Source organism: Stylophora pistillata, chromosome 4, assembly GCF_964205215.1.
Source record: "Stylophora pistillata chromosome 4, jaStyPist1.2, whole genome shotgun sequence".
Lineage (NCBI taxonomy): Eukaryota > Metazoa > Cnidaria > Anthozoa > Scleractinia > Pocilloporidae > Stylophora > Stylophora pistillata.
The window spans coordinates 15,888,103-15,908,632 of NC_142522.1; the positions used below are offsets into that span (position 1 = coordinate 15,888,103).

General features: G+C 40.0%; 1 protein-coding gene across 3 annotated transcripts in view; it reads left to right on the plus strand.

The window, feature by feature from the left end:
• Positions 1 to 20,530, plus strand: part of LOC111321843 (hemicentin-1) — a 66,915-nt gene that overhangs the window by 37,296 nt on the left and 9,089 nt on the right. For all 3 annotated transcript variants that reach the window (XM_088756184.1, XM_088756183.1, XM_088756182.1), the window contains exons 46-63: positions 16 to 324; positions 765 to 1,067; positions 1,490 to 1,816; positions 2,112 to 2,435; positions 2,817 to 3,119; positions 3,682 to 4,011; positions 7,485 to 7,805; positions 8,238 to 8,564; positions 8,802 to 9,128; positions 9,479 to 9,787; positions 10,215 to 10,523; positions 10,758 to 11,084; positions 11,540 to 11,860; positions 12,584 to 12,910; positions 16,397 to 16,711; positions 16,968 to 17,297; positions 17,593 to 17,922; positions 18,867 to 19,196. In XM_088756184.1, coding sequence (XP_088612310.1) covers positions 16 to 324; positions 765 to 1,067; positions 1,490 to 1,816; positions 2,112 to 2,435; positions 2,817 to 3,119; positions 3,682 to 4,011; positions 7,485 to 7,805; positions 8,238 to 8,564; positions 8,802 to 9,128; positions 9,479 to 9,787; positions 10,215 to 10,523; positions 10,758 to 11,084; positions 11,540 to 11,860; positions 12,584 to 12,910; positions 16,397 to 16,711; positions 16,968 to 17,297; positions 17,593 to 17,922; positions 18,867 to 19,196 — 5,769 coding nt within the window. The remainder of the gene's footprint in view (positions 1 to 15; positions 325 to 764; positions 1,068 to 1,489; positions 1,817 to 2,111; positions 2,436 to 2,816; positions 3,120 to 3,681; positions 4,012 to 7,484; positions 7,806 to 8,237; positions 8,565 to 8,801; positions 9,129 to 9,478; positions 9,788 to 10,214; positions 10,524 to 10,757; positions 11,085 to 11,539; positions 11,861 to 12,583; positions 12,911 to 16,396; positions 16,712 to 16,967; positions 17,298 to 17,592; positions 17,923 to 18,866; positions 19,197 to 20,530) is intronic.

The following is a 20,530-nucleotide window of genomic DNA, read 5'->3' on the forward strand; positions in this document are numbered from 1 at the left end:
TATTTTTGTTTTTAGTTCCTACACCGCCAGAAATAATTCGAACAGGTATTAAAGATCTACATTTTCTTGAGCCTAAATCAGAAAAGGCAGTTGTTGGAAGCACAATTCTCACAATTAGTGGTAACAATTTGTCACTAACATGTGACGTGACGGGCTTCCCAACTCCTTCCATTGGATGGACGAAAGATGGGGCTGTGCTAGGAGCATATGGATCGGTCTTACGCCTTTTATCTGTAGAAGTTGGCGACACTGGTGTTTATACATGCACGGCTACAAGTCCCATAGGACAGGTCGACTCACAGAGTACAAACTTAACGGTGATAGGTAGGTATTTATACACTCTACAAGGTAACTATGGAAACTGTTCAAGGAAGAAGATGAAGTACCTTTTTTTACAGTAGTTGACCAAAGATGTTGTTGTGAGTTGTTGAATTGTTGTGAGTTCATGGTTCTGTTCATCCTGGTCTTTTTTTGCTAATATTATTTCGGATGCTCGGTACTTAATGCTTTGTTCAACCCTTATTTAAAGAACGAAAAATGTGTTTCTTTTTTCAATCTTTTCGTATTAATTTATTTTAGTGACTTAACCCGTAACTTAAGGTTTTTCAAAGTTTCTAATTATAGCCTCAGTAGCTCTTAACTAATTTTTCTCTAATCATTTCGGCAGCAAAAGAAAGGAAATCATCTCTTTCAGAAATTTAAGTCCCTGTTATGGACTTCAGACCCAGCAACCCTAAGGGATCTTTCTCATTGAATTATTTTAGCTCTTCAAGTTCCCAAAATAATAACGAACAATGCCAACGTTGAGTTGCTAAAGATCACAAACGTGTCCGTCACCATTGGAGGTAAGGTAACTACGCTGGAAAAAAATAACGTGAGTATCCTCTGCGTGGTTACCGGAGCTCCAGGTCCAGAAATTACGTGGGAAATAGACGAAGTTGAGGTTCGAAAAGGGGGAGCATTTTACACAATAGAGAGCGCTACTCCGAAGGATAGTGGACGATACACCTGTGTTGCCAAAAATATTGGTGGTAAAGTTAAAGCGACGACACAACTTCAAGTACTTGGTACGTAGTTTAAACGGCAGCTGAACAGTTTGAAACGTCCTTTTGGTCACAATACTGGTGACTTAAAACACCGTCTTCTTCGTTCTAGTCTTTCATCCCAGAAAAAAAAAAACATTATATTAACGGTACTACGTGAATGAATTCTCAAAAGCCCGTATATAGTTTCAATTTATCAAATTTATGTTCAATTTTAAATTCATATTTAATTGATTTTAAGGTGACAGTTTCTTGCTGAAGAACAAAGTGTAACGCGAAACGTTCTGTATTGTAGCCCTCATAAAAGGGGTCCAAACGACCTTATAATGGCATAGCTTATGAACGTGCCTTTGCAATGTACCACAGTCAATGAGTTTAATCAATTTCATTGGAACGGGCGAATGCCTGCATCACGTAGTAAGTGATTGTTTCCACTATCCTCATAGCCGGAAAGACTCCTTCAATTGAGTCCTTGAATAGAAGTCTGGTCCACCTAAGAATCGATTTCTTCGCCATAACAATTGGAACTAACCTTACTACCCTGGCGAGCTCAGGTCTGGAAATCAGTTGTCCTGCAAGTGGATTTCCGAAGCCTTCCATTCAGTGGTACAGAGAAGGTGTCCCTGTAGAACCTGGAATGATGCTTTATGTGGACGAAGATACAGGAACACTATTCACACTCAGTATATCACATCGGAAGGGAGGAAGATTCTCTTGCAAAGCCAGCAATGCATTAGGATCCGTGTACGCTTCGTCTTTCATTGCTGTTCTTGGTATGAGTGCATCATTTGTGACTTGAGTGTCCCTTAGCGATAAACTGATTTTATTCATGATTGTAAAACTGACTCCTGTTAAATGTGTCTTTTTTTAAATCAAGATCAGATCTTGCTCACATTGAATCATAACAAGACTATTTTAAAATTTGTTTCTTCTCGAGGTGATTTGAATGAATCTTTCCTTTACCAAATATCGAATTAACCTATTTAAATAGGTTTCCTGCCCCAAGTGAGATTCTTCAAATTTGGCTGATAGCACTAACTAGTGCTTCTTTTTTCTGATACATTTAAGTTCCTGGAGCTCCCCAGATTAATGTTTCACGTGTGACGGTACAATCTCTGGACAGTCGAGATCCTGCTTTTATCACCATTGGTCAAACACTGTATGTCCTGAGTGGAACAAATGTGTCCATTAAATGCCCTGTTAGTGGTATACCTGAGCCAATCGTTACCTGGAGTCGACAAGATAAAAACTTATACACGAGTGGCCGAGTCATTGTCAAGGACTTGATACTAAGTATCCCACGTGTGACAAATGCTGATACTGGGATTTACCTTTGCAAAGCGGTCAACCTTGCTGGAGATGTTACAGCAAACTCCAATGTGACTGTGCTTGGTAAGTCATTCTTAAAGTTCAATCATGATCGTACCGCCCGCTTGCCAATCAAAATGATTTCTTGCTCCTCTGATTCACTTCTGCAGAATGAGGTATTTTTTCAAATTTTTCACTATGTTCTATATTTGTTTCAAATAAATGTTGTTTGCCATTTATCATAAATTTTCTTTTGCATTGTGTTCCTTTGCTACCGATAGTAAGATAGCATCTGTTCATAAAACTCATTTTTGAAAGATCCTTGAACTTCATAAGGTAACGACTTACTGAATGTGTGGATTTTTACAATTAGCAAAAAAGCTGGCTCCTAGTCAAAAACACAGGTTTATTCCTTTGGAGTAGGTTCCGATATTGCTAATGATTTCATGAATTCAATACTTTCAGGAACCTCCTCGCCAGTGATCTCAAGATTTAGCCAGCCCTTACGGATCCTTAACAGTGGTTCATTTACGGTAGATGTTGGTTCAACTGTGACGACAGTGGCTGGTAACGGGTTATTCTTAAGGTGTAACGCTACAGGTGTGCCCATCCCCCAAATTATTTGGAGTAAGAACAGCATTCCATTAAATGTTGAAGGCTCATTGTACACACTACAGTCACTCACTGCTTTGGATTTCGGATCATATCAATGCGTTGCCTCCAACATAGATGGAGCTGATAAAGAAGACATACAGATTATTGTCCTAGGTAAATACTTTTCTTTGCCTTTACCCTGGCCCCTGGCTCGGCTGAGGGACCAACCACACTGGCATACTCTAATTTCCACGAATAATTTTTGGTAGAGATGTCACGTTGTCCTTCGAGTCGAATACAGTACATTATGTCCTACTCCCTACTCGTCCGTGAAAACAAAGACCACCGACTTTAGATCATTCAGATGCAGCTGTGAATGACTTTTAGCAATGCTGATGTTCGCTTACTAGAAGAATACATATTTAGTTTATAAGTTGGAAACTTAATTAATTATCTGGTTAAACGACTGATTTCTTCATGTTATCTTTGTGTTTACTGGTGTATACTTCTGCTCTTCATATGCTTCCTAATAAATGTACCTGTTGTAATTGTTCCAGGATTGAAAAGTTGGCGAGTAGAATGAGTAAAACCAATCTCACTTAAAAGAAAGTATGAAACAGCTTGATTAAACCATGATGCAATTCCTGGCGTACAAAAATATCTTCTAAGACTGGCTGCAGTTTCTCACTACTTTTTGATACATTTCTTTAATGCTACTGTTTTATTCTTTGACTAGATGGCAATGCACCTAAAATCACAAGCTCAGAGGAAAACATTGTAGCAGTAAGCGGTGAAAAGCAACTAAAGATAACGATTGGTGGTAACGTAACGACTGTAATCGGAATAGACATAGAGATCTTATGTCCAGTCATGGCGTTGCCTAATCCAACAATCACGTGGTTGTTCAATGGCTCGGCGATCAAAGAGGCAAATCCTCGCTTCATAAAGGTCGAGAAAACGGTTTTGAGTCTTTTTGGTGTTTCATCGGAGGACATTGGTTGTTACACGTGTCATGCCAATAACACCTTTGGAAAAGACACCAAGACTACACTGTTGTCTCTGATCAGTGAGTACTTCAAATTTTGCTAATTTGTTCCCTGTCAGCTATCATTTATCATTGACTTACAACAGTACGACTGAATTGTATTATTTTGACCTAGAGGAGACAAATCAAATTTTCCTAGAAGTTGTAGAGGTCAAAAAGTTTTTAGAGTTTTGACTTAATCCAATCCAGATGCATAGTGCCAGATCAATTGTTGGACTATCTGGTTCATGATCGTTTGCGGGAGACCTAGTGGCATAAAAGTGAGTACCCTGATTCCGGATCGAGAGGTCCAGGTTGTGTCCTTGATATAAGCTCCGGCAGAAATAAAATGTGTCTATTGGGTCGTAAGCTGACTAAACACTACCTAAGAATTACTTAGTGTTGTTCTTAATGCTTACCTTTAGCCTTATTGACTGAACCTCGGTAACCAGGCGCCGTCATGCCTGCCACATGTAATTTAGCTCTAGGCTTTTTTATCCTTTTATTATCACATTTACTCTTAAGTAGGGATTTACATAGCTCGAATGATCAGGAAAGAACTTCGGGAGTCACTTCCAGCGAACTCAGCTTGGCTCCCGTTGCCTTCTTACGATACCGCTTTCGTTCCGGTCCTCGCAGGCTGGTTAAAATTCCCCGATGGATTCAGCGTGTACAACTTGCTTGGTCGAAGCACGGTTATGCATGTTTTTCACCACCATATTTTGATCCTACGATCGATATTACCATAGACATGGATGTTTCCATCAATCCTGGTCCCTGGAATAATGAGACTTTGTCGACTGACAAGCCTTCCCACGAACTGAGTGGGACGCCGCCATCTTGTCAAATAACCGCGTCGCGCTTCGACTACTCGAAGAACGCGCTTTTCCGTTTAAGCCATTATCCTAAGTCTGTCATTGAAATGCATATCTTTGAAGACCTGAAAAGATCTGGATTATCTACCTACAGAGGAAAGCCTGGAGGTGGACGAAAGACAAGACGGCATGCTATTCCTGTTTTGGTTACCAAAAGCCCAGTCGAGAAGCACCCGTCGATATGCCGCGGATGCAATCACAACAACTTAACAAGAATTAAACGTTCTCAAATTAAGAGCTCTAGCACTAATTCCACTACGGAAGACAAATATGCGGTCCCTAAATGCATGTTTCTAAATATCTGTAGCTTGACTAAGACACGGAATGGAATTAAAGCTAATCTGGCACTTGAAGCTGACTTATTTAAGAATGATATCGATATCTGCGTTGTTTCCGAAACACATTTAAAAAGGATCGTGCCGGACTCGGTTGTAGCTATATCCAATTATACCATCCACAGAAGGGATCGAAACTGGTTTGACAAAGACAAGCGAGAGAAAGGAGGCGTAGCGATTTATGTGAGGAAAAATGTAAAAGTGAAATCGGTTTCGAGATCGGAGACTAAAGCCCATGAGATTCAGTAGCGCAATGCGTGATTACCGAGAGCATTGCAAAATCATGTTTTACCATAAGCTCCTTGAACAAGACTGGAATCATGTTAATAATAACTCTTACATCGATACAGCGGTGAACTCGCTGCACTCCACCTTAGAGAAATTAATAAACGAATGTTTTCCAAGCAAATCGATCCGAATGTATTCCAGAGACCCTCCGTGGATGAGTCAATTAGTGAGATCGCTCTTGAAGAAAAAAACAAGATGTCGAAAAGGCGGCGGGAGAGACCTAATAGCTGAAAATCGCCGAGCTTTAGCGTCTGGGAAACTTGCATCGCTAGCTTGGTGGAGGAAAGTTGACCGACTGTCCATGCGTAAAGACAAGAGCAGCTGCGAACCAGACAAGGATCTCATCATTGGTTTAAATTATTATTTCGGTGACATTTGCTTTGATAGAGAATATTCTGAACCAGTTCCTGCCGAGATTGATGCGAACACCCCTGCTCCACAACTATCTACATTTCAAGTGTTTATTGCCTTATCACGAATAAAGCGTACTGCCACCGGACCTGATGGAATTCCTTTCTGGATATGGAAAGATTATGCTGAGATATTTACCCCAGTGATTGAGAATTTATGGAAGATGTCTCTTGCTCAGCAGATTTGGCCAAGCCGTTGGAAGGAGGCTAACATCAATCCACTCCCAAAAGTCGAGACACCAGACGAATACGCGGACTTTAGAGGAATCAATGTTACTCCAGTTATTGCCAGAACGTTTGAAAGAACAGTATATAACATTTTTAATAAGAGGAGCCTGGAGCAACATCTAAATCACTCTCAATTTGCGTACCGTTCAAGTGGAAGTTGTGTAAACGCTCTGTTGAAAATGCAGCATACATTTCCTGCGGCATTGGATAGACGGGACACCTTAGCGGTGAGAACGTTTACGATGGATTTTTCAAAAGCCTTTGATAACGTTAAACACAATCTCCCAGTTGAAAAGCTGAAACGCATTCCACTTGATTCGTGCATTGTTAACTGGTATGCCAACTTTCTTGAAGGCAGAAAACAGAGGGTGATTTTCAATAATCTGACTTGCCAGTGGAGAATTGTCAACAAGGGAACATTAAAGGGAAGTGTCAGTGGCCCATATCTTTTCAACATATTTTTGAATGATCTAGAGATAGATGGGTACAAAGATATATCCTGGTTTAAGAATGCAGACGATTCAACCGTCTTAGTCACGATCACTAAAGATTCCCCGGATATATTGCCTTGTCCAAGTTTATGGATTGGACTGTTGCAAACAGCATGCATTGTAACACTAGTAAGTGTAAGGAGCTAGTTATGCGTAAGAAAGGCAATTCAACAGTCTACCCAATGTCTCACAATATCAAACAATATAATAACATTTCTTTATTGTGCGTCACATTTCAAGGTAATTGTAAGTTCTGCATGCATGTCAAGGCCAAGCTCCATGAAGCCAAAAAGTGTTTATTTGTCATCAGAAGCCTACGTCAAGAAGGATATACACAAGACGAAATAGACCACCTCTTTAATTCAATTGTGATCCCTAAATTATTATACGGTCTTTCAGTTTATGCTGCAAGTGTTTCCGAACTTACTGTTATACAAAGGTTTTTAAAAAGATGCTATAAGAGGCGCTATACGTCGGTCAATTACAACATATATGAACTTTTGGAGAAAAGCGACAGACGCCTTTTTTATAATTTCAAACATGATGACCACCATTAAAAAGCCTACTCCCAAGGTACAAAGACTATATTGTAAACATTCGAAGGAAATCCATTGTCAGGCCCAGCACTAACACTGAACGTTTTAAACATAGCTTTTTTAATAGATTAATTTTTAAATGTAGTCTAGCTGTGTAAACACCACATATGTATTTCTAATCATTTTTAATCATTTTTATTCGATTTAATCGTTGTAATTTTTCCCATCAATATATATTTTTACTGTAACATCAGATATGTAATTTTATCGGATAGTTTTTTTTAAAAAAGACGAATTTATTTATATATTAGTTATAATAATAAATAGTCGAGCTACTATTTTTTTTTCTTAGTTCCCGTGGAGCCAAAGATCATGTCTTCAAGTAAAGACCTCAAGGACTTTAAATCTGTGAGTCACCAGCTTGTTATCGGCGATGATTTGGAAACTCTCGAGGGATCTACAGTGTACATAAGCTGTCCAACTACAGGAAATCCTCTCCCTGAAATACAGTGGAAAACTTCTGGTGGTTTGATCTCTAGTAGCGAAAGGTTACGGATTGTCAACAGTACACTCATAATTTTGGATGGTACCTGGTCTGACTCTGGGATCTACTCATGCAGAGCTACTAACGGTGCTGGATCAGATGAGATGGCATCTCAGGTTAATTTTATGGGTACGCAAGTAAACTAAAATTTTACATGAACGCGTTTCCTCTCTAAGATCTTGGAAACATTCCAAAATTTGTCCTACTTTTCTACCAGGCCCGCCTTCCTGTCTAACAGACACAAGAGTAATACTTTAAACGTTGATGTTGGTGCATTTGTGATAAGGCGCGATCTGAGGAAGCGACTCAGGCGGGCAACCGAATACAAAATCATCTTTACTTTTAAAAGGGCCATGTTGTCGTACCCGAGGTCTCATGCTAGACAGGACGTAAATCTTTAAAATTGAATGAAGCCTTCTACCCAAAGGCCTGGTGGACAAAGCTTTCTGCGTAACGTTCACTTTCTTTTAAGAAACACTAATGAGCACGACAGACATTAAATCCCTATCCTATGTTCTAACTTTCACACTTGGTTGATCACCCTTCATTACTATTTATTAGCACCCAAGAGGCCTTCCATTAGAGGTGATCCCATTGATATCGAGTCGTTTGATCGGCAACCTGTAACAGTGGCAGTAGGTGGAACCGTGAAGGTTTTGATGAAGACAACCGTGAACATCCAGTGCGTGGCTACGGGAATTCCTGAACCTTCTTTCTATTGGAATAGCAGCAGTAATGATATGCAACCAGCCAACAAATTTGATGTGAATCAAGGTGGCCGTTTGTTGACGATTCATGATGTTAACCCGAGAGACTCTGGGACTTACATGTGCAATGCTGTGAATAAAGCTGGTGAGGATTCTCGCGCGGCTGTGTTAGAAGTTATTGGTGAGTGAAAACATTTCTCGGATCTTCACGTTACAATAGTGTTGGAAAACCGACCTTCTACGTAAAGTACAGTCAAGCTTTAGTCTTAGGGTTCAAGAAATATCATTACTTTTTCGAGAATCTAAGCCCTTTTTTTTGCTACATGCAGTGTAGTTTTGTTAGAAAGTGAAATCTATAATATATTGTTAGGTGATGATACGAAGAGGACTAATCTTGAGTTGCTGTTTCTTTTTACAGAACCCTCTCTTCCAAAAATAGCAACATCCGACGCTTCTGTTTCGTGGTATAACAGAAAGCCCAGAATACTTCCTGTTGGCGGAAGAGTTGAAGTGCTCTCTGGAACGGAAGTGACCTTAACTTGTAAATACTCGGCTTTTCCCGAAGCAGTTGTCAAGTGGATTGTTCTGGATGTAGAAGGTGATCCTTTACCAGACGTTGGATATAAGGTCATTAACGGTTCACTTGAACTGATGGCGTTACAGCCCTCTGATTCAGCTCAGTATGTTTGCTCCGTGGAAAACCTAGCAGGAACGGCATCCGCATCAACAATCCTCAAAGTCATTGGTAAGTGTTATTTTTTCTTAGAGGTAGGTATTTTGCCCACCGTTAACTTTCATGACATCTCTGCTTTTATTGAAGGGGGGAATTGAAAAGTATCCTTGACGACGAATTCGAACGTTTCTAACCAGTGCCATATATTTCCATTCCTTGATATTTTTTCCAAGATATAGCAGATGAATAAATTTTCATCCTTTCATTAACTTGGGGCGTCGATTGAGAACGTAAACAACTTTACCTTTTTCTTGTATTGAGAATTACTTAAGAACTGTCTGAATTTTATTGTAATCACGATTTTGATTATGTCCCTGCTAAATGATTTGACTAATATGTTAACTGGTTGCTGCCTTACTCAGATCCTCAACCACCATCGATAAGCTCGTCCCAAGACAGTGTCGTTTCTTTATCTGATCGTCTTCCCATAGAAGCTATCGCTGGTAATGTCGTCACCGTTCTGTTTGGCACCAATATTACAGTCACTTGCTCTGCTGACGGGGTGCCCACTCCGTCAGTAGCTTGGAGCAGAGAAGAGAAGCTAATTCCTACGACACAGTCTGGTATTCTCAGAATTGAAAATTCCACTGCAGAAGATACGGGAGATTATCTCTGTACTGCCATGAGTGAAGTTGGTGTCGATCAGGAGTCTACGAAAATCACAGTCATTGGTTAGTTTCTTTGCCAGACGTGTTTTGAGACAATCCTTAAGCTGCCGACTCATGGAATATATCCTGATAGACAATTGTAGTTTTTGTTTTCTTTACTCAATACTATCGATATATCGGCTTCCTCTGGATTTAAATGGCTCAGTGCGTTGTGACAATTTATTGCAGAAAAGAAAGTTTCAAGAAATTTCCTTAAAGTGCAATGTGTCCCTATGTTCATGTGCAATCTCTAAGGGGAAGTCAGGACTCCACTTGTTGATTGAGTTGAAATCAAAGCACAGCGTTGCATTTTTTTGTCCGATCATCTTAACCTTAGGCCTCTATGAAAACATTCATTTTAAAGAAACATGAAATCTTCCTTCTCTAGGATATAGTTTAAATTAGCGATACAAGTTCTCACATGTTCTTTTTAACAAATCACAAATTGTAGAACCAAGAGAGCCTAGTATTCGTCCACCTGAAGGCGACAAAATCCCTCTTACCAACGCCACCCTTGTGAAGGTTACTGTAGGAAGTGACGTTACAGTACTAACACTGTCTCGAGTCAATATCACGTGTGTTGTAAGCGGTATACCAAAACCAAGTATTACGTGGCTAAGAGATGGAGAACAATTGGATACTGAGGAAGGCAGCTTTTTGGTGTTGAGCATTCAGGATGTGAGAGATGCTGGGAAGATCACATGTCAGGCCGAGAATATGGCAGGAAAAGCAGCGTTAAGTACCATTATGAACGTGATAGGTAGGGAGAAAAGGAGGATCTATATAATGAATTTCGAATGCACTTTCGCCCGTATGCCTCATGAACCTAATCTAATAAATGTTTTGTTCTGTTTATGAGAACCAGCCGGAAATTGCTTGTAGTGTGAGATGAGTTTTTGACCGTAGTTTTTATGTCCTCTATCTGTGCCTGCACTTGTAGATGAGTAGTCGTAGGAGGGTCTAAGAATTTGTTATTTCTTTACATTCATTTTAGAACCAGAGATTCCACGTATTACATCTGGTACAAGAACAATCGATGCGCTAAATAAGAGAAGAGCTGTAACGGGATTTGTAGGTGTAACTGTGAAAATATTCACAGCAACATCCCTGACTCTGAAATGTCACACTGAAGGATCCCCCGAGCCGACTGTATCGTGGAGTAAGAATGGCCAACTAGTTGAATCCAAGGGTAGAATTTCCATATCTGATGTTGGTACAATAACCATAAAGAACACTCGGACACATGACACCGGACGCTACAGATGCTTAGCAAGGAATACTATCGGAGAGGCTTCTGTGGCCTCTTCTATATATGTTCGAGGTAATTAATTGAGCTGTATTAACTTCTTTATTGACAGTTGTATTCCCAAAGTTAGCCTATCGCAATTTTAGTGCATTTCAGGTGACGCTAGTTGCTTTGCGGTACACCACAACTATAAAGGTCGGCTATATATAGGTGCTTACATGCATTCTTGGGCCTGGAAGCTCTTCCTTTTGTTTCGATTAACATCCAATTTTTCCAATAAAGTATAATAATGGTAATGATAAAAATAAATACGAAACCGATCTTCGCAGTAATGAACACTACTTAAACTATGGCCTCAATCCATGACCTCTGCGATACCGGTGCATTGCTTACCAACTGAGCAAGTTAACTGAGAGTTGCTAAGGAAGTTAAAAATGACCTTCGTCATCATGCTAGCCACGACAGTTATAAGAGAACATTGATTTCGCGACAACAAGACAAGGGTTTACACAGAGTTGTTTTTCTTGTAGCTCCCATGGCTCCTAGGATAACAAAATCAAACGCCTACATCATTTGGTACGAGAGCCAACCATTTAAAGCAAAAGTTGGAGACAATTTGACAACTTTGAAAGGAAGGAGATTAACCCTGACTTGCCCTGCCATCGGAGTCCCAAAACCGGCTGTGTCTTGGTACAGAGGTGGGATAAAAATGAAGAGCGGTAAAAACTATCTTGTGATTGGTCAGACGTTGATCATGTACAGACTCGATCCTATGGACACAGATCGCTACACCTGCGTGGCAAGGAACTTCGCGGGGGTCAAAACTGCCACCAGTACACTGAAAGTTCACGGTAGGGTTTTTACTAGTACTATGTTTCAGTGTTTACGACTCTTTATGAACAAGCAACAAAATTCTAGAAAAAATTTTATCCACGAAAAGCTTTTGAGGTGAAATTATGACTTACCTTTCAAATTTGATATTTACCTTGCCGCTCTCTTAGTGCTTTACAAAAGAACAGAACATAATCCAAGCTCTTCTATTTGTTTTATGGTAAAGAATCCGTTAAATACAACACGTTTTATTTTCAATCTTCTGAAAACAAATTTTTATTTCCAAAGTGAACAACGGTGTCGTCAGCGTGCTCTATACTCTCATAAAACACGCTACTAAAAGCAAATTAGAATCCTTGTTAGAATGGTTCAAGGCTTCAGGCAAGGCTTCTCTATTTGTTAAGTAAATCTCAACGTGGTCGTCATGACGTTGGTCCTTAACAATGAACCAGCGGCGGAATTCACTCGTTGAGAAAAGCGGTTGGTTGTATAGAGTTGAAGAGGGACAGAGATCACAAGAGAAAAACGTTTTTAACCTTTACAAACTTTACAGATCTAGTCACTGTTACTTTAATTGCTTACGTGACAAACGAATGTACTTTTATCATTCAAATTCAATCAGTTTATGCTACAAGTGAATATGTTTTTATCTTTGTCACTCTTCCCTCTAACATTTTCAAATCAAATCTAGTTTCCAGGCTATATTCTTGTTATCTCAATAACTTCTCTACGTTCCTTAACAGAACCGATGGCACCTGATATAATGTCATCTTATGGCAGTGCAGAATCTCTGCAGGACCGCAGACATTTTAATTTTACGATTGGAACAGATGTGGCTGTTTTACAAGGAAGTCCAATGACCATCAAGTGTCCAGTAATTGGCGTACCAGAACCAAAAATTGGTTGGATAAAAGATGGCAAGATGTTGAGTTCTAGTGATCGCATGGTTATGGACTGCCTTGGTACTCTAAAAATTTACAAGCTTGAGCTTGAAGACTCTGGGGACTATGTCTGTTCCGCTCAAAGCTTCCTGGGAATGGATATTGCATTTAGCGCTGTAACGGTTATTGGTAAGAATGGAGTTATCAGTCAAGTCCTTCATTTCCACTAAAATGTATCCTAATTAGCCTTGTAACTAGGGAGCGATGTTGTTGTCCAAAGACCTTCAAAACCAGGCAGCAAGCCTGAAAATTTACTCGGTGGTCCAAGAAAAAATCTTGGGACTTGCTGTTAAATGCTCCAATCCTATCCAGTAAAATGAAAATCTACAAGTTGCTTCTTACTATTGCACTTACTTCAAACAGTTTTGGTAGTTTATTAGCTTTGCCAACGATACATACAACCTATAACATGGCTGGATAAAATTAAATAGCAATAACAATAACGGCCAGGCAACCACAACAGCGATATCCAATTACTGTGGTCCCAAAAGTATTAAAATGGTAAAACGATCACATCAATAATTAATAATTAAGAGCAACATAGAGTTGGTGTTGTTTTCAGGCTGCGACATGAATTGCATAGGTACAAATAGTTTTATAAGTCCTGAGATTGTCAATGACATAGATCTCTCGAAGTGCGGTCGAATAATAACACATCAAAACACGTTTAAAGTCACTCACATTGTTCATACTTAAGTTAAACACGTCAGACAGTGTGTTCCAGATTCTTATTGTTCGTACAATAAATGACCGTTGAAAGGTTGAGGTCTTGCATTTAGGTACAAAGTATTTAGTAACAGTTGTATTGGCCGACGATCGTGTGTGTCTTGTAGAACGGGCAATAGGAACAACTGCGGGGTCTATATCCACCAAACCATGGGTAATCTTAAAAAAACAGTAACATATCTAAGTATTCATGCCAGTAGCTAATAGGTAGTAAGGAAAGAGTTTTTAGTCGTTCTTCGTAACTCTGAGAGCACGAGAATGGTAATTTCAAGATGTATTTTGGAGCCCTTCTCTGTATCTTCTCTAGATTTGAGATAAATAGATTGTGATGCCCAAACTTGTGTAGCATAGCCCAGATGAGGTCTAACGATGGTTGGATAGATTGATCTTCTTACATTGGTACTTTGTATGTGACACGTGTTTCGTTTAGCAAACCCAAGGAGCTTGTTTGCGCGTGAGCATTGCTCTAAGACTTGGCGATTCCATGTTAGGTCAGTGGAGACCAAGACACCAAGATCGCGTTCGTGACTTGTTCTCTCCAACATAGCTCCATTCTTATCGTAGGCAGTGTTCAGTGGCTTGATTTTACGTGTGATGGACTGGTGGTGGCTTCTCGTCTCATTAAATTCTAAGCCCGATTCTGTGGACCAAGATCCGATATTATTTAAGTCCATCTGGAGAGCAAGTTCATCATCAGTAGATTTAATTTCTTTGTACAATTTGGTGTCATCTGCGAACATTGCAGTTTCGCTCTCGGAGACCACGTTCGGAAGGTCGCTTATGTAGAGCAAAAACAGAGCGGGCCTCAAGATGGACCCCTGGGGGACTCCTGATGTAACAGGTAATGCATCAGATGTTGCGCCAAGAACATTAACGCGTTGGAGACGACCTGTGAGGTACGACTGGAACCATTCGTATAGTTTCCCTCCAAAACCAAAGATATGAAGTTTAGACAAGGGTTGGGCGTGGTTTACTTTTTCAAAGGCTTTTAACATGTCCACATAGATGACGTCAATTTGACTTCCTCTATCAAGCTGGCAGCCAATACGATCCAATGTTTCGATGAGGTTGGTGGTACAAGATTTTCCTCTTAAGAAGCAGTGTTGATGCTTACCCACGTGGTTGTATAGATGAGTTTGGATGTTATTCAGAATACATCTTTCCAATACTTTAGAACCTATGGGTAGTAGAGATATTGGTCGATAATTCTCTACTTGTTGACGATCACCTTTTTTGAAAACAGGTTCTATGTTGGAGAGCTGAGTGATCGATTAAATAACAAGCAAAGTGAAGATGCAATAACGTCAGCAGTTTCTTTGAGTAGTTTTGCTGGTATTCCATCAGTGCCAGTGGCCTTTGAACAATCTAAGGAATGTAGAATATCTTTAACTTCTTCAGCAGTTAAGCTCAGGCCTGTTAACGTTAGTGGGTACAGATGCGTTGTTGTGGGGTTGAACTTAAGTTCAATACTGATGTAAAGTAACGGTTAAATATGTTAGCAACTTCTGAAGGGCTGGATGAAGCGCCTACATCAGTCATTGACATCTGTGTTGGAACCGATCGGGATTTATCTTTATGTCTCATTACTGTCCAGAAGCGTTTCGGTTTGTCCTTTGCTTCTCTCTCGAGGTCTTCAAAAAATCTCTCTCGGCTATCACGTAGGAGTTGTTTAACCTTTGATCGCAAAGCTTTAAATTTCTCTCTGAGATACGTGGTTGGAGATGTTTTCAGTTTCCTCCTTACACTTTCTTTTTGTTTAATTTTATGTAGAATAGAGCTGTTTATCCAGGGAGGTGGGCTACGACCTCTAACTCTCTTAGTAGGGACAAAGTCAGAGACCGCGGCTAGAAAGGTGTCCTTCCAATTTTGCCAGTTATCATCGATATTGTCATTTACTAAGAGCAGAGAGAGGTTGATTACATTCAAAGCGTGACGTAGACCATCAAAATCGGCTTTTTTGTAATTGTTAACATTTCTGTGGATTTTCGTTGGAGCTTTAACCGTGGCCTTGAGATCAAAAGACAAGATATTGTGGTCAGTGAAGATTCCTGCACTTTGTGGGGATAATACTGCAGTCATTGTCACTCTTTGTGGGTTGCTTGAAATAATAAGGTCTAAAATATTTTTGTCCCGCGTTGATGATTTGTTTGTTTGTGTTAAGAAATGGTCATTAACTAGATCGACAAAGGGTTCCTCACTGGCGTTACATGGAGAGTCCCACGGGATTTTAGATAGATTCAATCACAACGTTGGTTGTTGCTACGGTGTTTGTTTACCTGTAGACTTAGCAAATATGGAGTAAACGTTTGAGTAACAGCAAACAGGAAATTGTAGTAGACGTACAAAATATGATCACCTACACGTAAGAGAGATGGTATTGGACCTTTCCATTTCAATTTCAATACATCTGTGGGAAGGACTCAAAATTTGGGAGTTTACGAATTTGTTTTTGTTTATCTTCATCTTATTCATATTATTCGACCGCACTTCGAGAGATATATGTCATTGACAATCCGAGGACTTATAAAACTATTTGTACCAATGCAATTCATGTTGCAGCCTGAAAACAACACCAACTCTATGTTGCTCTTAATTATTAATTATTGATGTGATCGTTTTACCATTTTAATACTTTTGGGACGGTGTTTGTTTACCTGTAAACTAAGCAAATATGGAGTTAACCTTTGAGTAACAGCAAACAGGAAATTGTAGTAGATGTACAAAATATGATCACCTACACGTAAGAGAGATGGTATTGGACCTTTCCATTTCAATTTCAATACATCTGCGGGAAGGACTCAAAATTTGGGAGTTTACGAGTTTGTTGTTTGTTTATCTTCATCTCAATCATGAATTTGTTTACACTCAGTATAAATTGTTTTCCTTCAGAGGCCGTCAAACCGACAGTTGATATCTCCAATAGGGCGTACATCAGTAGCGGAGAGCTTGTAGACATGCTAGTCGGAGACAACCTTACAGCTATACTCACCACTCCTGTCAACATCAACTGCACAGCTTCTGGATTCCCTGAGCCAAGCATGACTTGGGAAATGAACGGACAACAACTGGGTAATGGTGGAAACTACAACACTGACAACAACGGAGCCCTTATCATCAGAGGAGTCCAAGATCCTGGAGAGTTCACATGTGTTGCACAGAACTTTGTTGGCCAGGACGGTGCATCAAGCTTTATTTCTCTGTTAGGTTTGTGACAAGACTGAGCAACTCATTTTTGCATTCTTCTCATTCTTCGAGTAATCCCTTCGTCTTTGTTTGGGAGAGTAATTGGCAATTTCCACTTCGCAAGGTTGTTTGTTTCTGAAAAAAAAAAAAAGAAATCGTGGTGCCGCTTTAGGCAAAGGAAGTACTCAATCGATGATCAACTAAAACTGAGTAACTCTTCCGCAGCTAATTGATATTTATAGCCATTTTAAAATGATTTTCGCATGTCATCATATAGATCCCAAGAGGCCTGTGATAAACAGCTCTGACGAGCCAAAGGCGATAGAATCTATGGACCAAAATCCCATCGCCATGACTGTTGGAAACAACGTGACAGCGCTTACTAAGACAAGTGTTACCATTCAGTGTAACGCTAGCGGCATACCACCACCAGTTGTCACTTGGACAAAAGATGGTCAGAAAATTAGCAGTGGTGATAAATACTCAATTCACGATAATGGATCACTTTTCATCCGCGAACCTGATGAATCAGGCGCTGCGCAATACACATGCACTGCAGAAAATGATTTTGGTAAAGTTAGCGCGTCTAGCTCAGTGCAGATAGTAGGTAAGTTTTCTGTGTTACTTGGGTCATTTGTTATCCTGCAAAGGAACTTTTCAAGTCTAAAAGGTAGTTGGTCCTCCGCTCACTATGCTGAAATTAGGTACTCAACGATTGGAGAACACCTTTCCCCAACGAATGTATGGATACTTCGTCGATGGCTTGCTCTCTATAAAAGAACCTAATTTTCATGCGTGCAAAACTCTTTTTTTTTAATGAACATTCTAAGCAATTTTATTGGTTTTGCCATGGAAGCACGGTCGGCTAGGTTTATCCAGAGTTTCATTGAAATTATTTTCAGAACCTGTGAAACCAGTAATAGAAGTTCAAAGACCTGGACGAGTGATTCCTGTTGGTGATGGCAGTCCAGTGACTATAAACGTTGGTGATAACGTGACGGCCCCTTCAAACACAACCTTAACCATCAGGTGTCCAGTTAGTGGAATACCAAAACCAGTTGTTTCTTGGGAAAGAGACGGCGTGCAGGTTACTCCGGAAGGGAGGCGGTCAATTAGCAGTGGTAACAGTCTGGTAATTAAAGGAGCAACTGTTGATGACAGCGCTAATTATAAGTGTAGCGTCCAAAGCATTGCTGGAACGGACAGTGTTTCCTCAACTGTCAGCATAGTAGGTTAGTCTCAATTTATTGTTATAAATGCTCTAATGATACGAGTTTGAAAAGTCTGCATACAACGTCAGAGGGGAAATATCGTAGATTCTCCATGTTCTAATGTCTTCTCTTTTAAATGTGTTTTATTGGATATATTTTTGACTGAAATCCCGCAAGGACTTAGTTGTTACGCGAACGTTATGTTGAAAATTTATTGGAAATCTTTCCAGTACGTTCGTTGTTTTCGTTAGTCTACTAGGTGCTACTCTTTGTTTGCAACGATCCTAATTTTGCTTTATTTTTGGTTCATTTTGACCAACTTCCACCTTTGTAAACTTTTTGATTCGGTTATTCAAATGAAGTCTAACTAGTGTGCGGTGTCAAATAATCATTGAACTTTAACGAGTTGATGCGTTTAAATAAATGTTTTTTCAAAGTTAGCTGTTGGCCCTATGGCATTGATCACATGAACTGAACTAAGATGAAAAGTTCGGTCAACTTAACTATGTTTTACAGCGGAGTTTAACCGTTGAGACAGAGACTGCTCTGTTTGAACCTGCCTCATATTTTTCAGAAGCTTCCTTCTTTTTTAGACCAATTCTTTAGGTGCTAATGCCTTTGATTTAACTAAATCTAGGCTCTAAGAGTCAGGTTACTATGGATTAAAGTGTTATATGAAAAGGTAAAATAAACATGAATGAATGAAGGCTGATAGTTTCGAAAGAAACTGTTTGGGGCTGCGTCGGTGGGAGTAACGAATTAATTTGGATATATCAACAAAGTTGAAATGGTAAATTGGCCACCGTAGCGATTACAAAAGCTGACGTTTCGAGCGTTAGCCCTTTGTCGGAGCGAAGGGCTAACGCTCGAAACGTCAGCTTTTGTAATCGTTACGGTGGCCAATTTACCAATTCAACTTTGTTAATATATCCAAACTATAAAATAAACACGACTCCTTTCGATAGAACCGTCCAAACCAGTGGTGAAGATTCCAGACAAGCCTAAGACCTCAGAAGCTCAAGACAAGAGTCCTATCATAATGAACATCGGCGATAACGTGACAGCACTTACCAACACAAACATTACCATTCAGTGTCACGCCAGTGGTGCTCCAAAACCAACCATCACGTGGCTAAAGGACGTACAAAAAATCCGCATCGATGGCAAGTACGCGATCCAGGATGATGGTTCACTGATTATCAGAGGAACGGACAAAGGAGACACCGCTCGATACAGTTGCACGGCGGAAAGTGCCACTGGTAAAGACAGTGCCTCGAGTGTCGTGGAGGTTGTGGGTGAGCTTAATATATTTGGTATCTCGTGGCAGCTAGTAGTGAGGACTTGTTACATAGTAATACTACTTATGATGCACGATCCTCGCAGTAGATAGCGCTATTTATGCAATAGCGAAAATCAGACCTGAAAAAAATCAGACCTGTACGGGATTCGAACCTCTGACCTCTGCGATACTAGTGCAGCGCTCTACCAATTGAGCTAATAAGCCAACTGGGAGCAGGCCGTTGAGTTGATTCGTAATAAACCCGTGATGATAAATCAGATGCAATGAATATATGAAGTTCATATATTTTGAACTGCGGTATTAGATACGTATGATGCGCGATCCTCGCAATAGATAGCGCTATTTATGCAATAGCGAAAATCAGACCTGAAAAAGTAATCAGGCCTGTACGGGATTCGAACCACTGACCTCCGCGATACTAGTGCAGCGCTCTATCAATTGAGCTAATAAGCCAACTGGGAGCAGGCCGTTAAGTTGATTCGTAATAAACCCGTGATGATAAATCATATACAATGAATATATGAAGTTCTATATTCATATGATTTTTTTCAGGTCTGATTTTTCGCTATTGCATAAATAGCGCTATCTACTGCGAAGATCGTGCATCATACGTATCTAATACCGCAGTTCAAAGTATATGAACTTCATATATTCATTGTATCTGATTTATCATCACGGGTTTATTACGAAACAACTTAACGGCCTGCTCCCAGTTGGCTTATTAGCTCAATTGGTAGAGCGCTGCACTAGTATCCCAGAGGTCAGTGGTTCGAATCCCGTACAGGCCTGATTTTTTTCAGGTCTGATTTTCGCTATTGCATAAATAGTGCTATCTACTGCGAGGATTGTACATCATACGTATCTAATACCGCAGTTCAAAGTATATGAACTTCATATATTGATTGTATCTGATTTATCATCACGGGTTTATTACGAACCAACTTTACTGCCTGCTCCCAGATGGCTTGTTAGCTCAATTGGTAGAGCGCTGCACTAGTATCGCAGAGGTCAGTGATTCGAATCTCGTACAGGCCTGATTTTTTTTTATTTTTATTTTTTTTCAGGTCTGATTTTCGCTATTGCATAAATAGCGCTATCTACTGCGAGGATCGTGCATCATACGTATCTAATACCGCAGTTCAAAATATATGAACTTCATTATTCATTGTATCTGATTTATCATCACGGGTTTATTACGAATCAACTTAACGGCCTGTTCCCAGTTGGCTTGTTAGCTTAATTGGTAGAGCGCTGCGCTAGTATCGCAGAGGTCAGTGGTTCGAATCCCGTACAGGCCTGATTTTTTTCAGGTCTGATTTTCGCTATTGC